This window comes from Fundulus heteroclitus, chromosome 21 (assembly GCF_011125445.2).
Source record: "Fundulus heteroclitus isolate FHET01 chromosome 21, MU-UCD_Fhet_4.1, whole genome shotgun sequence".
NCBI lineage: Eukaryota > Metazoa > Chordata > Actinopteri > Cyprinodontiformes > Fundulidae > Fundulus > Fundulus heteroclitus.
In genome coordinates this window covers 7,977,437-7,997,618 of record NC_046381.1, presented here as the reverse complement: position 1 = coordinate 7,997,618, position 20,182 = coordinate 7,977,437, and the positions used below count along the sequence as shown (strand labels likewise).

Here is a 20,182-nt window from a genome sequence, read left to right as displayed (position 1 = left end):
TAGGCAAGGCAAGCCAAGCCAAGGCAACTTTATTTGTATAGTCCATTTCAGTACAAAGACAATGCAAAGTGCTTTACATGATTAAAACATAGGAAAGTAAAAACACAATAAAAGCAAATTGGAATAAAATGTATAAGAAATAAAACAAAATAAAACATGGGAAAATGAATACTAAAAGCAAATATTAAAAACAGCTGGACGACAAACTTGAACTAATGATGTTTCAGTAAAACAGTTTTAACTAGAACAGTCGAAGGCAATCCTAAACAAATGTGTTGGTAATCTTCAGTCTGCTGTGGAGCCTTTCCGGTTCCTGAGAACCAGCCTTTCTCGGGACCTGAGATGATCCTCACAAATAAACACTATTTGGAAGAAGGCCGAGCTGAGACTCCACTTTCTGTGGCAGTTCCAGAAGTCCTACCCTCCTCATCTTGTCATCTTCTACACAACCATCATTCAGTTTGTCCTGTGTTTGCCCATCACTGTGCGGTTTGGTATTGAATACCCAGATCGATACCATGCATATTTGCACCAATAAGACCATGTCTTCCATTTTTTTATATAAAAACATATATACATCATAATTACCTAATATATTTCTATTTACCTTTTATATATTCATACCTAAAGGGTTCTTCATTGAGAGCAAAGTAGTCTAATTCCTTGTTTGTGTCCAAAAACCTGGTGATTGAAGTGGATTCTTATTATGAAAAAACTAAAACTTGGTTAACAGTCCCAATTTAAAAAAAAAATAATAGAAGGATAGCAGAGGACATCATCTTCATGGAAGAAAAGTGGTAAAAAAAACAATGGTATTGATAGTTTGCTGGAATAAAATCATAAAAAAGAACAACAGATCTCAAGGTTATGTTTAATAACAAAAGTGAGAGCAGTTCCACGTGAACAAAGGGAACTCTTGATATTCATAGCCAGTGATCCACTGATCCGTGGGGCATCAACTTGTTAGGGAGCTCAGAGGTTTGACTCTGGAGCAAAGGAAGAAGGCCATGTGTTCTGATGAGTCCAGGTTTACCATGTTCTAGAGCAAGGTTGCCCAAAGTGGGAGTCGGGAACCCCCTGGGGGACACAACATGATCCAAATGATGATCCAAATTCCTAACTTTATCATATACTTTTTTAAATATAGCTAATTTATGCCATAAATTCTTGAAATGTATTTTTTTCCTCAAATATGTACCACTGTTCAACACCAGAAAACAACCAAGTTATTTCTCGCAAATAGGGGAAATTAAGAACTTTTTTTGTGTGTGTGCAAATTTACTACTTTGTTCCCAGGAATTTATTTACTTTAATCTATAATGTTGGTAATACATTTTATGTATTTAAAATGTATTTTTTTTTAGGGGGATTACTAGAATAATGTCACATTATTAGGCGTACAAGTATAAAGAACATTATGAGAATAAACACGAGGGGAAGCCTGCACTTTTTTTTAATCAGAGTTCTCATAGAATTACTGCTATAATAGCCAAGTTATCCTATCAGTGAATGTCTTCTTCTTCCCCAAGGGGAAATTCTCTCTGCAGAAGGACAATTTTGTCCATTCATCTTTGCATAATCAGTCGGATTGAATTGATAGCATCCGTAAAAATCGATTTTCCAAGTCTTGCCACACATTCCCAACTGGACTTAGGTTGAGGATGTGTGGCAACAGCCATAATAACGCATGAATATGCTCCACGGCGGTCAGTCTTGCTAGATGGTTGAGCAGTCTCAAGTCTTTTGCAGCATCCAGCAGCTTCTCTTACAGGAATCTTCCAGTATTTAGCTCCATCCATCTTCCCATCACCTCTGACCAGTTTCCTTGCCCCCTGCTGAAGCGAAAACCTTCCCACAGCAGCATTCTGCCACTGCCCTGCTTCACACTTTTTCACTTACATCCATCGCTCCGTATTTAGGCCACATTCTTGAGTTTTATCATCTTCCACATGTCAACAGATTCTCCTACCTGAGGTATGTATTGCTGCAGCTCCTCCAGAGCGACCATGCACCTCCTAAGCTCCTTCTCTGATTAAATGCTCTCCTGCATGCTGCTCTGTTGAATTTAAATTGGAATATGTACTAATTAGGTATCTAAATGAAAGTCTACGGTTCTAACTGTGACAAATTATGAGAAAGTTCAAGGGGTAAATGAGTGCATCCCTATCTGTAAATGAAATGTCCTCTAAAAGGTAACAAAAGAGGCAAACTCCAAGCCATTCAAGTCTTTTTCTACTGTTTTATTGCTCAGCAGTAAAAAGTACAGTGTATACTACAGTACAAAAAATAACATCATGTTCAAACACTGCTCCACCTTGCCACCGTACGTTTTGTAAAATATTCACGTTTTGAGCGTGCAAAACAACAAGCCCGGCTGTGAGCGTCCAACGCGGGAGATATCTTTGTGTGTAGCCGTGTCGTTCAGCACCACCTTTCGACTCGGTGATTTCAGAACGCCTCGCGGGAGAAAATAAAACAAAAAAATAATCTTAAGCAACAACAGAGGCAGCAGCCAGCATTGGTTATTGATTTAAACTGCAGCAATTGCAACGAGTGAAACAGATGACAGCGGGACCACAAACTGTTCGATTCGGAAATATTCAGCACAGATTGTTGGCCTCGGTGTATTTTGATGTGTTTTCAGCGACAAATTCACGATAAATTCATCACTTGAACGGTGATGGTTACAGCAGAGTGAATGAGTTGTTGGTTTCCTAGAGGGAAGATCTCTCCCCACGACAGAGACAGACACACATTCAGAGACAGACAGAGAGACAAGCAGGCCAAACTGAGCGGACACAAACCCAAAGTTGTTTTAAGCTTTAAGTAACGCAGAGTATTTGGTAATTTGGGTGCAACTCGTCTGGTCATGCTCATTCAGTGCACTAGATGTTTATCTCCACCACACACTCTCACCTCAGGTACATAAAAAGGCCAACATGAGAGATTAAGACAGCCATGTTGACCTTACTCATAGAAGCTGGTGACGCATCGAGGGGGAAGTCATTTCCGATCCGCTGAATTCTCTAAAACCTCAATCTGGTCAAATCACTCAGTATAATCTGAGCCTGTGTTTATCAAACTGCTTTCTTAGGATCATCTTTATTATTCAAAACACATTCAGAAATTAGGTCCATGCATGACAATAACGTTTAAAATTGCCATTTTTTTTACACTTTCCATGAGTAAAATAAACTTAAAATTGTGTGAAATTGTTGAAACGTTCCTACTGCAAATGTCAGGATGAAGGATACTAAACATAATTTATGATTTATGTTATATATTATTTTCTACCAGCAGCATTTTTCTTTATTTTGTTTAATTTGTAAAACTCAGTCCTTATTATAGTTGCATGAATAAATACAACAATTGTTGCAGGTAATATTGCATTATTTGTGTGTGTGTGTTTTTTTTGTACAGTATCTTTTAGGACGCTTTTCATCCTCTTAAGTAAATGTATCTGCAATACAATAAAATGTTTTATTTCAAATAGGAATGTCCCAATGTAATCCCAATTGTAGGATTAAGGCGTTTTTAAATCATCAGTATCAGAGTCTCTGACTAAAATCCAACTCCTGCTACCTGTTGTTGTACTTTTTAACCAGTACTTTAAAATCACAGCCTGTTTGGTTTGGGTTGATTAAAAACAGGCCTAGCACACGAAGTTACACAACAAATATAGATTTACCACAAAAACCAGAGTGCCTATTTATCTTTCACAATTATGTTGATAGTGAAAGAATCTGATAATCTAAATTGGTTACTCTGCAAAAAGGGAATTAAAAGTCAGTGAATATTCTTGAAATTAGTGTATTTCAAGAATATTTCAATTTTGTTCTGTACGCACTTTGTGCATACAAAATTACAATAAAGTTGTCCAAGTCCAAGCATTTGACCAGGCAAGATTAAATGATCAGCCACTAAAATAAGATTGTTGCACATAAAATAGGAACAGCTCATCTCCATCGTCTTATTTCAAGTGCAGTATGGCTAATTATTTTATTTCAGGGGTCAAAATACTAATTTAATTGGCAGATAATCTTATGAATCTGCTCAAATCAAGTACAAATACACTAATTTCAAGGAAAATTAACTTCTCGTTAACTTTTTGCAGTGTAATTATAAGACCTTTTTAAGTACAGACCTGATTATTTAATTGGGTTGAGTTGTTCAGTTTGAATTTAGCCTGATTTATCCATTTTAAAACTAGTTTTAAAGGTTGTTTAGGATTGTTGTCTTGCTGTAACACAAAATTGTATCCAACTATCAGCCATCTGACCAGTCTCCCACTGGAACATGACAAAAAATTTGCAGCTCCTCCTGATGCTGACCAGAGAAGAAGAAGCTGCTTCTGCACAGCGGTCCAAAACCAAATGCCTTTAGGGGAAAGGTTTAATGCTCAGACCAAACAAAGATTAGACTATTTAGTCAAAATTACAAGATAAAGTGAGGTTTTCAAACTTAAGAACACTCTAACATGCAGCATTTTGCTGTTTTACTGAACAATTTAATAGTGCATCGTAACACATGAAAACTAGCTGGCATTAAAGTTTTTAAAATCTCATGTCAATTAGGGCGGGGGATTTGTCTTTACTGTAAAGAATTTCTCATCATGGTGAGAATTTTGATTCAATGATCAATTAATGATGTTGAAAACCCTAAGCATTGACTGTATTGTCAGAATTATTTTGACAACATTTCCCTCTTAGTTCAGTTAGAGCAACAATAAAGATCAGTATGTTTGAAAATATGATTAAATCCAGTTACTGCGAATAGTTTAGTGATAAGAACCGCACTTCTTTATGTTACTGGTCTCCCTAACAAGCCTGTGTCAAAATCTGTATTTTTTTTTATTCAGAGCAGTATTTGTGGGTATTTGATTGCTGCCATAGAATTAAATAGTTTTTTATTGTCACTTATATTGTTATCACAATAAATACCGTGATAAAAGTTTAAATCCATATACCTAAAACTGTGGACCGTGTTGCAAAGGCGTATTAGGACCAGTCAGAATCATGCCAGGACCCAGCTAGAAAACCCATGTAAAACAGGTTGGACTTGCTGACAAATATTTATGGGGGTGATGGTATAAGTATTACGAGTATTTATAATTTTGACCCAGTTTGGATTGGAGGAAATTTGGAATAAACTCAAACTTCATTTTAGTACAAGTGTTTCAGTCTGGAAAAGTTATCCCTGTAAAGTTGAGAAACACAGGCCCTGATTTGTCCGAACACATGCACACATCGCTGTTCCCCGCCCCCCTCTTAAATAAGTAGGTGCTGTGTTCAAGTTCAGCAGGCTTTTGGATTTTCGGATTGATTTAAAAAAAAAAAAAATGCAAATAACAGCTTTAAGGCTTTCATAGCACATTTTTCTCTTCTAAAGCAGATTTCTTGTGGCAAACACCCACAGTGCAATTACTATTAAGCCACTGTAATGCGACAAAACTCACATATACTCTGTATTATATAAAGACAATAGAAACCTTTATCACAATTAAGCTCCTTTTTGTAGAAAATGTACATCAGAAAAATATGCAGGTGCATCCTCGTCGTGAATAGCGTCTGTTTCTGTGTCGCTCTTCGCTCGCGTTGCTCTTTGCGTTGTTATAAGTCTCTGAATATTTTTTACCCCGTGTATAAAATAAGACGACCGGCCGCAGCGGGAGGCGAGGGGAGCGGGAACTGTCGCTATATGGCGGAGGCTTTTTCTCTGTTGATGAAGAGGGTCTCCTGGCAGAAGGGGTTAACCAGGACCACGCTGCTGCCGCTGTAGTCTCCATTAGGGGGCAGGCAGGTGTCGTGCTCCTGGAAATTAACACAGCAACAGAAAACCATCAGTGCTTGTGAATAAGCGGCAAAAAAAAAACAACCCACAGATTTATATGTTCAAGCTAAACTACAATCTATTGTATCTGTAAAAACAAAAGAAAGAGTAGGGTGGACGGGGCAAGGCTGAGGAACAAAAGGCAGAGATGACTCAGGAGGAAACGTTAACTGGAGAGGTGAAGGCAGAGGGTAGAGGGGGGGCTGATGGTGGTGAGTCAGCGGTAATGAAGTGGAGGAAGGAGGTGTGAAAAAAAAACCCAAAATGATTTGTTTTTCAGCAGGAATGAGGCTGCTTCATCAGTGAGGCACAATCTAATCCCCTCACCCCACCCCCTGAGAGCTTTTTCATTTACCTACGGCACTCCAAGAGAAGCTACAGCTAGAGAAATCTGCTCTACGGAGACACGTAAAAACTGGAGGGGGGAGGGTGGGGGGGATATTAACAACACCTGGGTGTCACCAAGGACATGCCATACATGATCCGATCTCATCGTCTCTGTCCTGACAGCCCCACAGGCAGCGGGGCAATGCAACGTCAGAGAAACACAAGAAAGGAGACGCAGAATGAAGCCACAAATGCAGAGAAGATGGTCAGCAGAAGCGCGCAAAGGACAGAGCAAACAATGGCACAAGAGGGGAATTTGCAGATGTGAAATCCAAACAGATGTTTTGCATTTCCTTTTCCAGCAGCTGAATCTGAATCATCTTTATTTTGGCCACGATTGTGCACAATCAAGGAATTTGACTTTGGTCACAGCCCTCACAGCGTACACAGAGACATGAATATATGAACAGCAGTATGTATATCTGTGGCTGGTTTTTCTTTTTTTTTTTACTTTTATATGTTAAAAATAGAAATAAACAGGGAGGTTGTGAGCAAATACGTTTGTGTGGTTCCACAGCGGAGTGGCTGACTACTCAGGCTGTGAGATGTTCACTGTGTTCATCAGAGAGACAGCCCGGGGGAAGAAGTCGTCTCTGTGGTAACTGTTTTTTCTAAATATCTCTCTGCAGCGCTGACCTGGAGCTAAAAGTCTAAACAGTTTGTGTGCAGGATGTGTGGGGTCTGCAGAGATGTTAGCTGAGCCTAGACCTGTACATGTCCTGGATGGAGGGACAGTAAGCCCTGGTGATCCTCTCTTTGTTTTGTTGGAGTCGGGCTCTGGATGAACACAGCACACTGCAAAAACGCAACTAAAAATAAGCAAGATTTTCTTAAAATTAATGCATCTGTCCCTGATTTGAGCAGGTAAATAAGATGATCTGCCAATGGAATAAGATTTTTGCACTTAAAATAGGAACAAATCATCTCCATCATCTTATTTCAAGTGCAGGATGTCTAATTATCTTATTTTAGGGGTCAAAATACTTGTTCCATTGGCAAATAATATCATTTACCTGCTCAAATCAAGGAGAAAAACCCAAATTTTAAGAACATTTTACTTATTTTTAGGTCCGTTTTTGCAGTGCACAGACTGAGTCGGTTTAGAAAACAACAAGCGGCTCCTGTGGAAAGTTGTAATTCTAACGCTGATGCAGGAAATCAGTTATAAAACTTTGTTTCAGAGGGGGCATATCTTGCTTTTCAGTTCTTCCCTTTCACATTTAAATCATTCAGCTGTGCTCGATATAAAGTGGAACCGCAATAGGCCTACTTTGGTCTGAATTTATAGTTAATTTACTTCAACATTCCCCACTTTTTCCCCTGTTTTGAGCATCTGAGAGCAACTAATTTGGTGCCGTCTCTTTAAATCTAAAGGAGGCCTTTCACACCCAGGCCCCCTCCAGGTCACAGAGCGCTCCATTCAGTGTTGCCAGATTAGGCGGTTTTCTGTTTTTTTGTTTTTTTTTCAATTCAATTCAATTTTATTTATATAGCGCCAATTGAAACATGTCATCTCAAGGCACTTTACAAAGTCAAATTCAATCATATTATACAGATTGGTCAAAAATGTCCTATATAAGGAAACCAGTTGATTGTATCAAAGTCTTGACAAGCAGCATTCACTCCTGGAGAAGCGTAGAGCCACAGGGAGAGTCGTCTGCATTGTCCATGGCTTTGCAGCAATCCCTCATACTGAGCAAGCATGAAGCGACAGTGGAAAGAAAAACTCCCCATTAACGGGAAGGTAAAACCTCCAGCAGAACCAGGCTCAGCGGGTATAATTTGGGCAGATTTGGAGACAGTATAGTATAGTATTGATGTGCATTCAAGCTCCCCCATACAGTGAACATAACACTTTTGTGTGTGATGTGGCGGTTTTTAACAGATTTTTAGGCTGGAAAACCTTGACTCTATCTGACAACACTGGTTCCACTTCACCCCAATCAGTCATGTTTGCATTATGCTGGGGGAACAACCGAACGTTTTGATTTATCCATTTGTAGCTTTGGTGTCCTTCAGCTTGGACCACAAAATCGCTCCAAAAAAATACAAATGGCAGATTCATAAAACTGGTATAAGCTGGAAGTCCATGACATGGTTTAGCAGCTCTGCAGCAAATACTGCAACGTAATTGTTCAAAAAAATGTAATAGAGAAGAGAGAACTGAACGGGTTGAAAAATATGACCTAAGACGAATATAAAGATAACTATGCAGCTCCTGGACAGACTACATCCAACTTTTCTGCACTCCTAGAGACTCCAAAGTACACAACAAAATGTATTTAAGGGCTAAAAAAAAGTGGATGTGTCATGATATGTCCCCTTTAAACGCTAAGCAGGTATTTCAATTGAACTTGCAGCCAAATAGCCCTGAAATAAAAAATTTTTGCATCACATCCGTAGTTATCTGATTGGTTCTAACCTGATGACTAACTTGACTGTTCTGGCTGGCCAGGCTATAAAGTCGCAGCTTTAAAAAAAAAACATTCTCTCGTTTTAAAATTTACCTGCTCACATTGCAGAGGTAAGTATAGCTGAAATTTCACCTTGTATTGTTTTCATTTAGCTTCTATTTTTATGGTTTTTTTTTTTGTTTTAATTGCTTTTTGGGCAACTGAGTTGTATTTTAAAGTTCTATGTACATTTTAATTGAGTAACTATTATTGTGGTTTTCAGTGTTTCGCAATTCAACACCAATTACTGCTCAGATTTAACCCAATGATCACAATTTAAATCTCTTTCTTGTTCCTAAAGAAGAGAAAATTGTAGGCAGCAGAGACTCAAGCGTTCAAGTGTTAAGTTCGCCTCTGCGGGCCCTTGGAGGCTTGCTGACAGCAGAGATTGGACCTGGATGCTCTTGTTGTTTCCGTGCTCATTAACGGCATTCTGCTGACCTGAGGTGAAACGAGTAAATGTCCTGGCACTCCCGAGCGTGTAGTGCTGCTGAGCAGTGATAGAGTCGTAGCGTGTCAGTGGTTCGTACCTCGCTCTCCAGAGTGTGGATCTCTCTGGGCAGCTCCACGGCGTGTCTGCTGAAGTAGTCCATGGTGATGGCGTTGTTCCAGTAACTGAGGTTGTTCTCCTGACTCGTCGACTTCTTCTTCCTCCTCATGCAGCACACTGTCAACAGCACGGCTACGGCAGGAGAGCAAAATGCGGGTTAGCACAGAAAACGGTCAGGTAGACACCGGCAGTTTTCAGGACAACAAGACACTGTAGGAAAAAATGTCGTTAAAACCAGGGGAAAAAAAAACCCAAACACCCAAAACATAGTAATGAAAATTGTCTGAGTGAGGTATTACACTGGAAAAAGGAAACTAAAAGTAAGTAAAATTTTCTTGAAATTAGTATATTTTTCCTTGATTTGAGCAGGTAAATCAGACTATTTGCCAATGGAATGAGTATTGTTACCACTAAAATAAGATTATTAGCTATCCTGCACTTGAAATAAGATGATGGAGATGAATTCTTATTATTTTAAGAGCAAAAAACTCATTCCACTGGCAAATAGTCTTATTTATCTGCTCAAATCAAGGAAAAATACACTAATTTCAAATAGATTTGGCTTACTTTTAGTTCTCTTTTTGCAGTGTATCAACACACTGCAAAAAGGGAACCAAAAGTAAGTAAAAATTTCTTGAAATTAGTGTATTTTTCCTTGATTTAAGCAGGTAAATAAGACCATTTGCCAATGGAATAAGATTTTTTGGACCAAAAATAGGAACAATCAATCTCCATTATCTTATTTCACGTGAAAGGTGTCTAATTATCTTATTTTAGGGGCAAATATGCTCATTCCATTGGCAAATAGTCCTAGTTAACTGCTCAAAACAAGGTAAAATACACTAATTTCAAGAAAATGTAACTTACTTTTGGTTCTTTTTTGCAGTGCAAAAAAACAAAACAACTCAACATTATTTCTCCAAAAAGAACTGATTAAAATGCATAGAACTGTATTTTGCCTCGAGTTAAAACGGTTTTACTAAAAGGATGGAGCCCAGAGGGGGTTTTTTTTAGTCAGCTGTCAAAATGCATCCTGAGAAATCTTAGAGCCCACTTCCTAATGAAAATAAAGATAATAATGGAGGGAGGCGAGATCACAAATATTCTGCAGATAAAGCGGTGAGAACACGTATCAGCTTGGAGGGGTATTGAGGGGATGTTTGAATTTATGTAAAAAGTTGTTATAAATGGGAAGGTTTTATTGAAATGTTTCTCTGTTTATCAAAACAGATCTGTGTGTTGCTATGGTTGCTGAGGAAGGCTCTTTAGAGGGATCACATTCGCTCAAGCAGAGGACACAAATCCAGACCTTCCAATATTTTCAAACTCGTCTTACTGTCACAAGTTTTACACTACGGTGTACAATGTATACACCAAAACATTTGTCTACTTTCAGGTAGTATGTTTAGGATTGCTCCACAAGTTATGATTCTCTGTTAAATCTTATTCAGAGGGCAGATAACTAACGCCTCACCTCCCATTAGGATTTAATGGCGACAAACAAAACATACAGAATTCTGACAGCGTGAAACAATATTTTGCCAAAGACAAACAATTTCTTGTAATTTGTGTTGTGTGAGCTTATTAATATCAGGTGTTTTTTCTTGGCAAAAAAGAAAAGGCTTTAAACAAGTGATAACCCATATGTCCTGAATGAAATCTATGGACCCTGCCAGAGTTTGTGGTTTGGGAGCTGGACCAAAGCGCAGCCAGGATCTCAGGAGCGGCCCCTGATGATTGAAGGATTTAATAACAAAAGGTAAAAACTTGCAGCACGGCACAAGGAGAAGAGAACATGGAGCATTAGAAGAGAAAACGGGTGGTAACACAAGGAAGAAAACAAGCAAAGTAACGGAAGCATCCGGCGTGGAACAATGGCCAACAGGGAGGTCAGATCCTGAGGGAGGGGTGGAGAATGACGTTGGAAGCCAGCGTGTTTGTCAGGAGACAATATGGAGCAGCCGAGGCAGAAGGTAAGCAGGGAGGGAAAACACAGAGGAGCTGAACTAAGACAGAAGGAAGCAAGGGGAAAGTACTAACCTAACTAACAAAATACAAAGGGAACAAAAAACAGGAACAAACTAAGAAAGTAAACACAGCAAAGTAAAATAAAATAAAATAAAAAAAAACAGAGATATATGATGGGAAAACAAACACAAGTGACATCCACAACCTAACCTAACACCCACAGATCATGACAGACACAGGAAACATGCCATGAGCAATCACCAGTCTCTTCCTCCTGCTAAGGCTCAAAGGTCACATAACTGCTTAGATACAACTCGTACTTTCTGAATTATGGACGTATGGTCTTCTCTTCATGCCTGGCAGCCTTATCATTGCACCTGCGTGCTTAATGAGACTAGCTTTAGACACCCGGTGATGTATCACCACCGCAACCAGCTTAGCTTTCACTGTAGTGAAAACTATCCAAACAGTATTTAACTACTAGATAAAGCCGGACACCCAAATAATCAGTCAACCATCAATTTATTAATTTCTTGTGAGATTTACTGTAGAAATATACTGTTTTTTATTTGGGTTTTGAAGAGGATCTTAAAATCCCTAGTGGTTGCTCAACTATAACATTGAGAAACATTTTTTTTATAGTGTTGTTTTAAACAATTCAGGACTTGCTTTCCGAGGTGTAAAAATAAATTACAGCTATTGTTGGAATAAGTTGGCTGCAGCAAGTTTATAACCTGACTCTAGCCAGCTGAACTTCGTTCCGCCTAGCTTCACTCACATCCATCTGGGACATCTTCCATAGAGAGTGATTTCTCCAACCAATTTTATTGTCCAGCCAATCAGGACGCAGGGCTGGCGTTTCATAGATGTGACGTAGTGGAGAAACGACCATGAGACTGTTTTGATTCAACGATGGCGGCTCGCTTCGAGGAAGCAAGCGTTAACATTCATGCTGCTATTTCTTCCGTGTTGTCCAATCTACCTAATATTGTTTCATTAAAAAGAACATCAGAGAACGGCTCTGAAGACTTTTGTTGGTGGAAATGATGTTTTCGCCCTTCTCCCGACCGGATTTGGCAAGTTTTGTTTTCCAGGGCGCGCCTGTGGCGGAGTGGTTAGCGGTTAGCGTGAACCATATTAGGAGGCCTTTAATCCTCAACGCGGTCGGCCCAGGATCGACTCCGACCCGTGGCGCTTTGCCGCCTGTCTTCCCCCCTCTTCCTGTCAGCTCACTGTCAATAAAACGCGTGCCTCTAGAGCCGCAAACAGATTAAAAAAAAAAAAGTTTTGTTTTTTTCTGCGTCGCTCTCATCAGCGTCACGGGTTAGCTTCGGTGTGAGTGGTTGAAATAGCACGTCGATAAAGATGACAGACAAGTGGCTTATCCAATCATATGCAAGGATTTTTGATAAGGCCCAGCCTTCAATAAAGGCAATTCCTATAGAGAGGTCCCAGATGGATGTGAGTGGAGCTAGGCGGAGCGAAATAAATCCGGCTAGGGTCAGGTTAGCAAGTTTATTCATTTACACAAATGTGATTTAGATGCGTCTATGTGAGTCTGTAACTTGCTGAATGTGCAAAATAAACTTTTTTTTTGTTTGTTAAGTTCCTAACCATGTCTCCACTTCAGACGATGTTACTTACAGACGGAGGAAACAGGCACGCTGATCGCCAGCACGATCCACACAATGTCCATCATGTTCAAGCAGATGGTTGTTGGGGACAGCTGCGGGTTGACGGTGGAGCCCAGGCTGTTGCCCTCTGCCGTGGGCTCGCTGGTCGTGGCCGGGACCTGCCTGTTGAGGAAGTTCCCGCTGTCTGTGGAGGGGGTCTTCGTGATGTTGCCCTGAGCGGACGCCTCCTCCGCCTGGACCGAGCTGCTGTTGGAGGGCAGGCCTGCATGTCCAGTTACATTCCCCTGCTGGTGTCCCACCGGTGGGCTGTCTGTGCCGTTACCCAAAACCACCCGGAGCTCCTCAGTCATGCCCGAAATGTAGTTGGCGGGGATGACTGTCGGTGTGTGTGATTTATGGCTCGGCTCGGTCGATGTTGCTGTGACGGGCGCAGAGGGAGATAAAGGGCTTGCGACTGGCGCGGCGGTTCCTTCTGTTGAATTTATTAACAGCTGAGCAGTGGGTCCCTCGTTCCCACCGCGGACCTCTCGTAGAACAATGGTGTGGGACACAGGCAGCTCCGGAGATCCAATAACGTGGTCCCTGAGTTTCAGGCCCCGCGGGCGGTCGGCATCAGACGACGAAGGGGGGCGAGTGGTGAAAGAGGAGGGCAACAGCTGCCAGGAGTCACTAAGATGCTCAGGGTCTCTGTCGCCCGTCCCCTCTTTAACTGATTCAAACTCGGACATCACGCTGCTGGCATTCTTTAGAGTTTCCGACCCGGGCCTAGCGGGCGTTGTCTCAAGGCTATCAGTGCTCACAGTGCTTGGCGTGACAGCGTGCATGTCAGGTAAGGTGGAAGGAGGGAGGCCAGCCGTAGGAGTGACGACATGTGAAGATGGCGCGCCTTTGGACGACCATTCCCCACTGCTGGAGCCTTCCTGACGCCAGTCCGGAGGGGGGTGTACGGCGCTGGAGAGGGGGCTGCTGTGGGTGGTAGCCATGGAGGCAGAGTCCTGGGATGCGTGGCTGAGGTACGGCTCCGGTGCTGGCGACACCGCTCCGACGTTCAGTGCTAGAAATGCCAGAACACCTGCAGAGAAACCAAGGGGATTGTAATTATTGGCACGTAATCATCTATAGCAGGTTCATTCAACACCAAATCTTCTCCTGTAAATACACCTATCGTCATGTCTGGCAGATTTAAACATTCATTAATTTCTCCCAAGCTTATTATTGCTAGAGGCAGCCAAAACCAACCCCCTCCTTAGGTGTTTGGATCAGACATGAAGCCTCGTCTTGAATTCATTACGCTTCTCAGGATTTAATCAACTCGACTGCTGTGTCACTCACCTACTTTAATTAAATAGCTTTATTAACTACATTATTCAGCAGACGGGTGTCACTGTGCGAACCCTTGCAGGCGTTGGGATGGCAGAGGATCTCCAAACATTGTAGAGGAAAGAAAGTCGGAGAAGTCCCTACAGAGCCATCAGCTGTAGCAGTAAAATAAAAAAAAGCAATTATCTGGCTTTATAATGTGAAAAAAAAAATCTCGTCATGTTGTCTCTCTTTATGAAAATCAATGCAACACAGACATATTATAGGTCGTTTTTAGGGGTTCTCATCAGTTTTCCTAACCTATAAAGTTAAATTACATTTATCTCAATGCAAGGCTAAATAGCTTTGTGTCAAAATGACCTGCTTAACATGCTAAACCCACCCAACAGATTTGCCTCCTCAGTATCAATCCCATGAAGTGACAAGCTATTAGTGGTTGTCTATAGGGATTACTGGTTCTCCCTTGTTATCCAGACAACATGAAATCCATAGGAGGGAGGAGTGTGGGAGGGCTTATTCATTTACCTTCTGTTCTGACTATTTATTGACAATGTACAATTTGGCTTATAATCGCAGAGTTGTGGGTTCAATTCCAGCTTCTTCAGCTTGCCCCTGGGCAAAGGCACTTAACCCCAAGCTGGCTGCCAATTGTGTTTTGGTGTATTAATGTGTGCATGTTTTTAACCTAATCCCGCTTAACATTTAGAGCAAACAGAACCATGTAATTTTTTGCATTCAAACAGGATTAAAACATGTATAAAATCACTTTTGCTACTATCTTTACCACGGTAAAGATACCATCTGTCTTCAACGATGAAAATATGCTAATTTGTGTCACAAAAGCTGCCCAACAACCTGAGTGAAAGTCTTAGGAGCTCACTTCTAGACCCCCCAGATTTAAACCTAATGGGATGTCATGGCTAGCCAGAGTGGGGCCAAGATAAAAATAGCAGTTCATTTTGACACTACTTTATTAAACTTATAAGATGTGAAAAACATATTAAGTGGGGCAAGTTAAGAGAATCTGACCAATATTAAAACTTTAATATGGCTGACATGCCCAAATGCCCAGGATGGGTTTCTGATACACAGGGGTGGCACTGTTGCTCCAGAAAAGAAGAAAGTTCAGTTGGTTGCATCCTGACTGAGTTTAATATTGCTTATTTGCATGTTATATTTGCAGTTCATATCGAAATTAAAGGACCAGTTTGCTTATTTTCAAGGAATCTGGAATCTTCCATCATTATGAAATCTGAAAATCTAAAATACCAAGACTGCTCGAAGTTTCAGGCACTCTTCACCGAACATGGATTCCCTAAAAACACATTCTGAGATTTAGGAAATCTTTATTTTGTTTGTAAAAAAAACATGTAAAAGAAAAAATAAATCACTTTTGATGTTTTGGAATCCAGACAACCTCATATCCAAATTATACTATTGTGCCTCAAGTTTCAGCAGTGTAGCTGACATGAAGCATACAGAAGATTATATTTTGGTATTACCTTATAATGTATTTGACAATGCAGCACACATTTAGATAACCAGAGAAGCTACCATTTGTTTTGAACATTTGGATATCATATATGTGTCTCACCACTACAGTATCGACGCAAGTCTAAAATATCTCAGCAACGACCCAGTAACAACATTACTTAATCTCACAATGCTCTTTGGAGGCACTCCTCTCACCTCAGGATGCTAGAAGCTTGAAATTACAAGGGAACCTTATGCCCTCTGTCCAATTAATCCAGCTAATAATTGTTTGAGCACTTTGGAGAACTTATGAACCAATGAAATGTCATTTGCATATGGAAAATTCAGTATCAATTAAATTTTATTTATACAGCGCCAATTCACAAGGAAATTTATAAAACCAACAGGCGACAGTCATTTGCATTGTAGATGACAATCCACACAGCAACACTGAGCATGCATGTAGCGACAGTGGAGAGGGAAACTCCTCTTTAACAGGAAGAAACCTCCAGCAGAATCAGGCTCATTTTGAACAGGCATTAGTCATGACAACAGTTAGAGGACCTTTAAAATGAAAAGAACTTGAACAAGGCTCTTATAGCACAAAAAAGGACTGCAGAAGGTCAGGAATTACCAGAACACTGGGAATACACATGCATTACTGACAATAGAAGCAGATCAAAAGCAGAATATATGCTTCAAAGAGGTGACAGCTCAATAAAATCTCTTTCATTTATTCACATTTACACCCATCTACCATGCTTTTTCAGAGCTGCATGCAACATATTGAGTAATCAAACCTATGCTGAATCATTTTAAATTGGGTGTTGTAGACTCTTTAAGACATAGTTTAAATTTAATTTGAGGAAAATAGGGATTTTTAGTTATATACTTGAAGTTGCCTGACTTTTTCAATAGACGGATAGCCGCGACATATTCTGCTTTGCAGTTTGTATTTTCACATGGTTTCTCTGCCCCGCATTGGCATTTATTAATCTGGCATGTACAATAGGCGATATTGATATGTTTTAAATATAAAATAAGCAAAATCAAACTGTAACAGACTGACATTATAATCCCTTTATGGCTCTTGAATGAGTCTGTGGGTCTGAATGTGCATACTGTTAAAGAAGTGCACAGGGTCGTTGGAGTGCTGCACTGCTGAATACTAAATGGTGATTTTCTCTGCAGCTTTTTATTTTACGACAGCATGATGTAGGATGCAGTGACATGTTTTGACAGTTTGTGCTATCACTGGTAATGCAGACGTATGTCATTCAGGAACAACACAGTGGCTGGCTGATGCTTTTCTATTATTTTCAGACAACAGAGGCCTAAGCCATAGAATAAAAGGCTTTATCAGGATTCATCAGGCTTTTTTTTTTAAATAGGACATGTTTACAGCGGGGAAAAACGTGGATCATTTCCATCTTTTTCCATTTTGTAATAAAACAGGAATCATTTACAATATTTTTTTAAGATTTAAAGGGATTTATTTAGGAATCTCAGGTTAGATTGGAAAACATAAACTCATTAAATGTTAAAAAGATACTTTTTTAGCCTCAGACCAAAAACAGAGACTATTGCTGATGGAAGTACAAACCAATTATTAAGCACGTTGTTACATAAGTTACTTTTTTTCTCTTTATTATTACTGTTTTCATCTGATGCAACAAGTGCAGAAAAATATGCGATTGGTAATTATTCTTGAATCATTTTAGTTCTAAATTCATAACATACCTCTATTTAATGCTAGAACACCAGACTATGAGTTTTGGAAACAATTAGTGTGCAGAACCTGTTACAACTTATAATTATGTGTTTTTTTCCCCAGACAAAGTCAAGCACTTCCTTCTGCTAAAAATCAAACACAGCCCTACACATAAAACAGAAGAGTTTCTTCTTGCTCTGAATAAAAAGCCTCAGTTTTCTGAATCTGGATCACTTGGGAATAAAAAGAAAAACGGTGTTGTAGAAAACCTAGTCTTCAAACAATCGTTAAACTATGGCCCTCTTTCGGTAACCAGGGAAACCAAGTTTCCATTTCCAAAAAGAGCTGAGGAGGAGAGAGAAGAACTGACAAGATCATTCAGTTTTGAATGCAGAACTAGAAGGCGGACATAATATACAACCAAAAACAGCCAAATCAGCAGAGAGGAACATCTGGCATCTGTGCAAGAAGGCCTGGCCTTACTTCCTCTGTTTTAATCACAGCAGAAACTGAAAGCACTGACAAATTCAAGCTTGGTTTTTGAATCATTAATCATACTCCTTCGCAATCAATCACGCAGAAATGCAGAATAAAGGATCCAGACTGAGTTTTCCATCGACCAAGCAAAAAGTGAAATGTCTAAAATGTCCACGACAGATCCGTGTCTGCAGGTGCAAAATACAGAGCTGCTGTTGATTTATGATTGCTGGTTCTTTTCTCACGTAATCCTTTGGGAAAAAGGATAAAACCAAGTCCATCAAAAGCATTAAGACTCTTGCTGATCATGGAGGATGAAAATCATTGCTGCTTTGGTCAAACAATGAAGATAATGGGCTTTAAAACATTTAGGAGAGTCTCAAAAAGTGTCTGAAGCTTTAAAGAAGTAAGTAAGGCAAAGTATTACTCAAAAGTACTCACACCCTTTAACTTTTTCACATCCTCGCAATAAAGCCACAAACTTTATTGTATTTTATTATAAATGTATGTGACAGAGCAGCACAAATAGGACATTGGATTTGAAAATTAAGGAAAATTACTCACGATTTTCTACATTTTTTTCCAACAAAAATGTGAAAATTGTGACATGCTTTACTCTTATACCTCTAAATAAAGTCCTGTGGAACCAATTTAATTCAGAAGTCTCCTACCGCTAAATATAATGTGTTATAAAACCTCTGTATGAACAGCTGGAAAATGTAGTTTGAGTGAATTGTATTTAGGGATATCAGAGTAAATGGGTCTGATACATATATCATTAGCATGCCACACTTATCAGATTTTTATTTGTACAGGGGGGAAAAGAAATTAAAGGAGTGTTAAGTAATACTGACACCTAGTGGCTGAAATCAGTACAACAGCCTCCCACTGACAATCTAAAGTACTTTTTCTAAACCGTGCAGCTGTTGAGAAACTCCACTGAATGTGTACTTACACAGAATAGGTGTATTGAGTTTATTTTATTTTTATTCTATTTCTGGTCCGCTTCCCTTACTGTGTTCTATATTTTCAGGCTGCTGCTCTTTTACCAACATAAAATACCAAATGCTGCGCTCTGTTTTGGGAACCCTGGGCTCATATGATTGGTTGAGGAACCAGGAAGTAATCACAAGCTACATTCTGAACTGAATTTCAGGACTGTACCTCTGGGTTTGAAAGGAGAAAAATGTGACTAAGACATTGTTGACGGAGAGGATGTCACTTCCATCCTGGGTGACAAACGAGAATGATTTAGGTATATTTTGCAGTAAATTTCTTAGTTATTGCTCCATCAAATCATGTATTCTTTTTCAGTCTTGGTAAAATGACAAAATGTGAAGAAGTTTAATTGACATATTCTGTCCTGATTGCTCCTGCTGATCATAAACCATGCAAGAATCATCAGTTTTAGTCTCATCTGCTGCCAAAACAGAGATTATTATCCATCTGGGTGTTTAAAGTTTATTGGAGTTATATTTCACTAAAGATCATATCTGACATTAAATAAGAAAACTGTTTTTTTTTTTTAAGTTGCCAATGTAGATAACTGACTGAACTCGGGCATTTAAATATTGTATGAGGAGCACTTTAACTCTGGTTTTGAGTTTTTCAGTGACTCATTGTAAAACTCTCCATGAGCAAAAAAAACCAAAACAAAATGCAGCAAAAAGAGTAAATGTGCGTCCGATCTTAGCTTTTATAAGCAGATTAAACGATAAACTAAAACCCTTGGGGGTTTTAGCAAGTCAGCCATGAAAGTTTGCCTAAACACAGACGACACAAAACATGTCTTTAACGTGTCTAAATATGGGAAACAGCTCTGTGACGGACTGGCAATCAGTCGAGGGTGGACCCTGCCTAATGACCGCTGGAGATAGGCAATAGGCCCCGGGATAAGTGGGTATTAACAAGATCTAGAGGCTTTATTGTCATTATTCACATACAGAGCATGTAGCTGAATGAAATTATGTGTTTTCATGCGGATCAGTGAAACGCAGATAATGACACACTGCAGTATCAATTAGTGCAAAGAAAACAATGTACAAGACAGGCAAGACGGTACAGGCGGTTCCAGTCCAGGACTTTGAATGAGTCTGAGAACAAGATAATCTGTTAGCAGCACAAGACAGCGTATGGAAAGGTGAAAATAATAAACATTTTCTTTATTTGCCATTGCGACATACATTCAAATGAAATTCTTACTCTGCATTGAACCCTGTGCCCTTGGGAGCAGTGGGCTACCACTGTTTGGAGCTTTGGGAGCATTCTGGGGCTAAAAGTCTTACGCTGGGACCCAGAGTGGCAGTCTGAGTGATTCCAACCTGAGAACTTGAGCCTTTTTCCAGGATGCAAACGCCCTGCGAGGCCACCGCTCCCCAAC

At 39.8% G+C, this 20,182-nt stretch overlaps 1 protein-coding gene across 7 annotated transcripts in view; it reads right to left on the bottom strand.

Moving 5' to 3' along the window:
- Window positions 1-2,219: 2,219 nt before the first annotated feature.
- tmem108 (transmembrane protein 108) overlaps window positions 2,220-20,182 on the bottom strand; it is a 62,453-nt gene continuing 44,490 nt past the window's right edge. For 5 of the 7 annotated variants that reach the window (XM_012872319.3, XM_036125190.1, XM_036125195.1 and 2 more), the window contains exons 3-5: window positions 12,832-13,893; window positions 9,200-9,351; window positions 2,220-5,810 (exon numbers count right to left, since the gene is read on the bottom strand). In XM_012872319.3, coding sequence (XP_012727773.2) covers window positions 5,694-5,810; window positions 9,200-9,351; window positions 12,832-13,893 — 1,331 coding nt within the window. In that variant the 3' untranslated portion in view covers window positions 2,220-5,693. Of the gene's footprint in view, window positions 5,811-6,280; window positions 6,333-9,199; window positions 9,352-12,831; window positions 13,894-20,182 lie in introns of all 7 variants that reach the window. The other 2 variants (XM_036125193.1, XM_036125194.1) reach the window with 2 other exon arrangements.